General features: G+C 33.9%; 1 protein-coding gene across 2 annotated transcripts in view; it reads right to left on the bottom strand.

Moving 5' to 3' along the window:
• Positions 1-6: 6 nt before the first annotated feature.
• LOC102306624 (butyrophilin subfamily 3 member A2) overlaps positions 7-2,084 on the bottom strand; it is a 21,135-nt gene continuing 19,057 nt past the window's right edge. The window contains exons 7-8 of one of the 2 annotated variants that reach the window (XM_042216462.1): positions 357-885; positions 7-252 (exon numbers count right to left, since the gene is read on the bottom strand). In XM_042216462.1, coding sequence (XP_042072396.1) covers positions 365-885 — 521 coding nt within the window. In that variant the 3' untranslated portion in view covers positions 7-252; positions 357-364. The remainder of the gene's footprint in view (positions 253-356; positions 886-2,084) is intronic. The other variant, XM_042216461.1, reaches the window with a different exon arrangement.

Raw genomic sequence — 2,084 nt, 5'->3', positions numbered from 1 at the left:
TTCCTCTCACAGTGTAATTCTTACTTACACAGAGACAAAAGATTTAAAGAATCACAAAAATGTTAATACATTTTTATCATAACAAAATCTCCGATGATAAAATACAGTAAAACTGCATTTCTTGTTTAAGCGTATGAAGTATAAATTTAAAGCAAACAAATAAAGAAACATTAGGCATCACATTGCAAAATGACAGCAAGAGGAAAAAACAGCAAAATCCATGTTTTATTTGTCGTGTTACTCTGTCCTGTGCTGAGGAAGAAAAGCAAAAAAACGTTTTAGGTTCACAACTGAAGGCACAATACGACAATTTGTACGTGTGATTTTAGCAAGAAATATATACAAGAAAAACTTACACACCTGTTCATTGTTTCTCGCTTGTTTCTCTGACAGTTTCTTCTAAATCTCTTTCATTTTTTTGTTTCTCTCTCAAGTGTTTAATAATTTGTTCCTTGTCTTTTTCTAGCTTTCCCTTTCTTTCTGTCATTTGGATTATAATGTTCTCTGTTTCCTCCATTAGCTTTTCTGTCATCTTTAACAGTTCTTCATGTACTTTTATTCTCTTTTCCAGGTCAGCTTTTTTATCTACAAGCTTATTCTTTTTTTTCTCTTTGTCAGTTAGTGGAGTTTCTTTCTCTTTTTTCATGACCTCTTTCATCCCTGCCTTGTCCTCCTGCAGTAGTGTATTGAGTTTTTCTCTCTGGTCCTTCAGAAATGTCTTCTGCTCCATCAGTTTTTCAATGGTTTGTCTGACATGTTTTAAATCTTCATCCTTGTTCTGCAACTCATCTTCAAGTCTTTTCTTTTCCTCACATTCTCTCTGTAATATTTCCTCCATCTCTGTTTGATGTAGTTTGTTTTCATCCTCATCATGTTTGCTGATTTCTGTGTGAGTAAAATTGCAGGAAAAAAATATTTGGACAACATATTAGTCATTTTTATGTGTTCACATGTGTTGACAGTATTAATTTACTATACCAGTAATCAAATATAAATGGAAATAAACAGTTTGAAGCATTACTATAGAGACACTATGGTTACCACCCTACAACAATGTAGAGTCTAGAACAAAGTCTTCTTTTAAGAAGGACTGACTTTCAGATGTATTTCAAAATTCAGTGAAAATAGACGTTCAGAAATCACTAATGAAGGATATTTAAAATAACATTAGATGTACTGAAACTGCTATGTGTGAATCAGAGAGGTTTGGCCAATTTTATTCAAAATCACATCTATCTATTCATGCATATCTAATTTTCACATTTAATTTTCTTTCACTGCTTTGTTTATATGAGTAAACGAGTGAGAACATGACATTTTGGTCGCAATTCCTACAACAAGAATAAAACACAAAAAGTTTTAATTTATATTGTTGCTATAACTAGAATTTTACAGTGGGTGATTTCCTCAAATATTTTTACCTTTGCCCCCAAAATGTCTCAGTCACACTAGAGGAAAACAATAGCAAGGCATCTTCCTCGTGTGGAATTTCTACACATTCAGCAGATGGTTGTGGCAACAAGTTGGTCTACTAGAGGTTGAGGGTGTTCTATACTTCACTTTTGATCACAAGGCAATTGCACAGGTTGCTAATGGGATGCAAACTGCCAACAAATAATCACAGCGTGACTTGAACTAAGTCTAGTTACTCTCTGACAGACGGGCAACCACTTTCCAGTAATTAACACTTAGTTTATAAATGCAGACAGAAAGTCAAGATATTGCAATCAATCTCAGTCAGTCTGCACTGATGAGACCAACTCTGCATGTCTTAACACATCTCTTTACAACACAGGACACACAGGGTTATATTCCTTTATAAAAGTAAAGTTGCTGAGAGCCTCCATTTTTGCTAGCAAATCTCTGTAATTTCTGCAATCTCCATCTACTGTTTTCCCTCGAGCGCCTTTAACATAACTGTTTATGTGTTTGTGTCATTTTTATTTGAATCACGTTTGTACTTCTTAGCCCTTAATTTTAAAGGCAGTTACACTAAAACAAGACATTAAAAAGGTCTGATGATAATGGTTGGGGTAAAAAGTACCATGTAGTTTGAACTTACTGGCTTTCTTTTGTCCACATTT

This window comes from Haplochromis burtoni, unplaced genomic scaffold (assembly GCF_018398535.1).
Source record: "Haplochromis burtoni strain Fernald_Lab_line unplaced genomic scaffold, NCSU_Asbu1 Contig_1063, whole genome shotgun sequence".
Taxonomy (NCBI): Eukaryota; Metazoa; Chordata; class Actinopteri; order Cichliformes; family Cichlidae; genus Haplochromis; species Haplochromis burtoni.
Note: the sequence above shows the minus strand (reverse complement) of the source record. Positions and strands in the feature narration are given on the sequence as shown.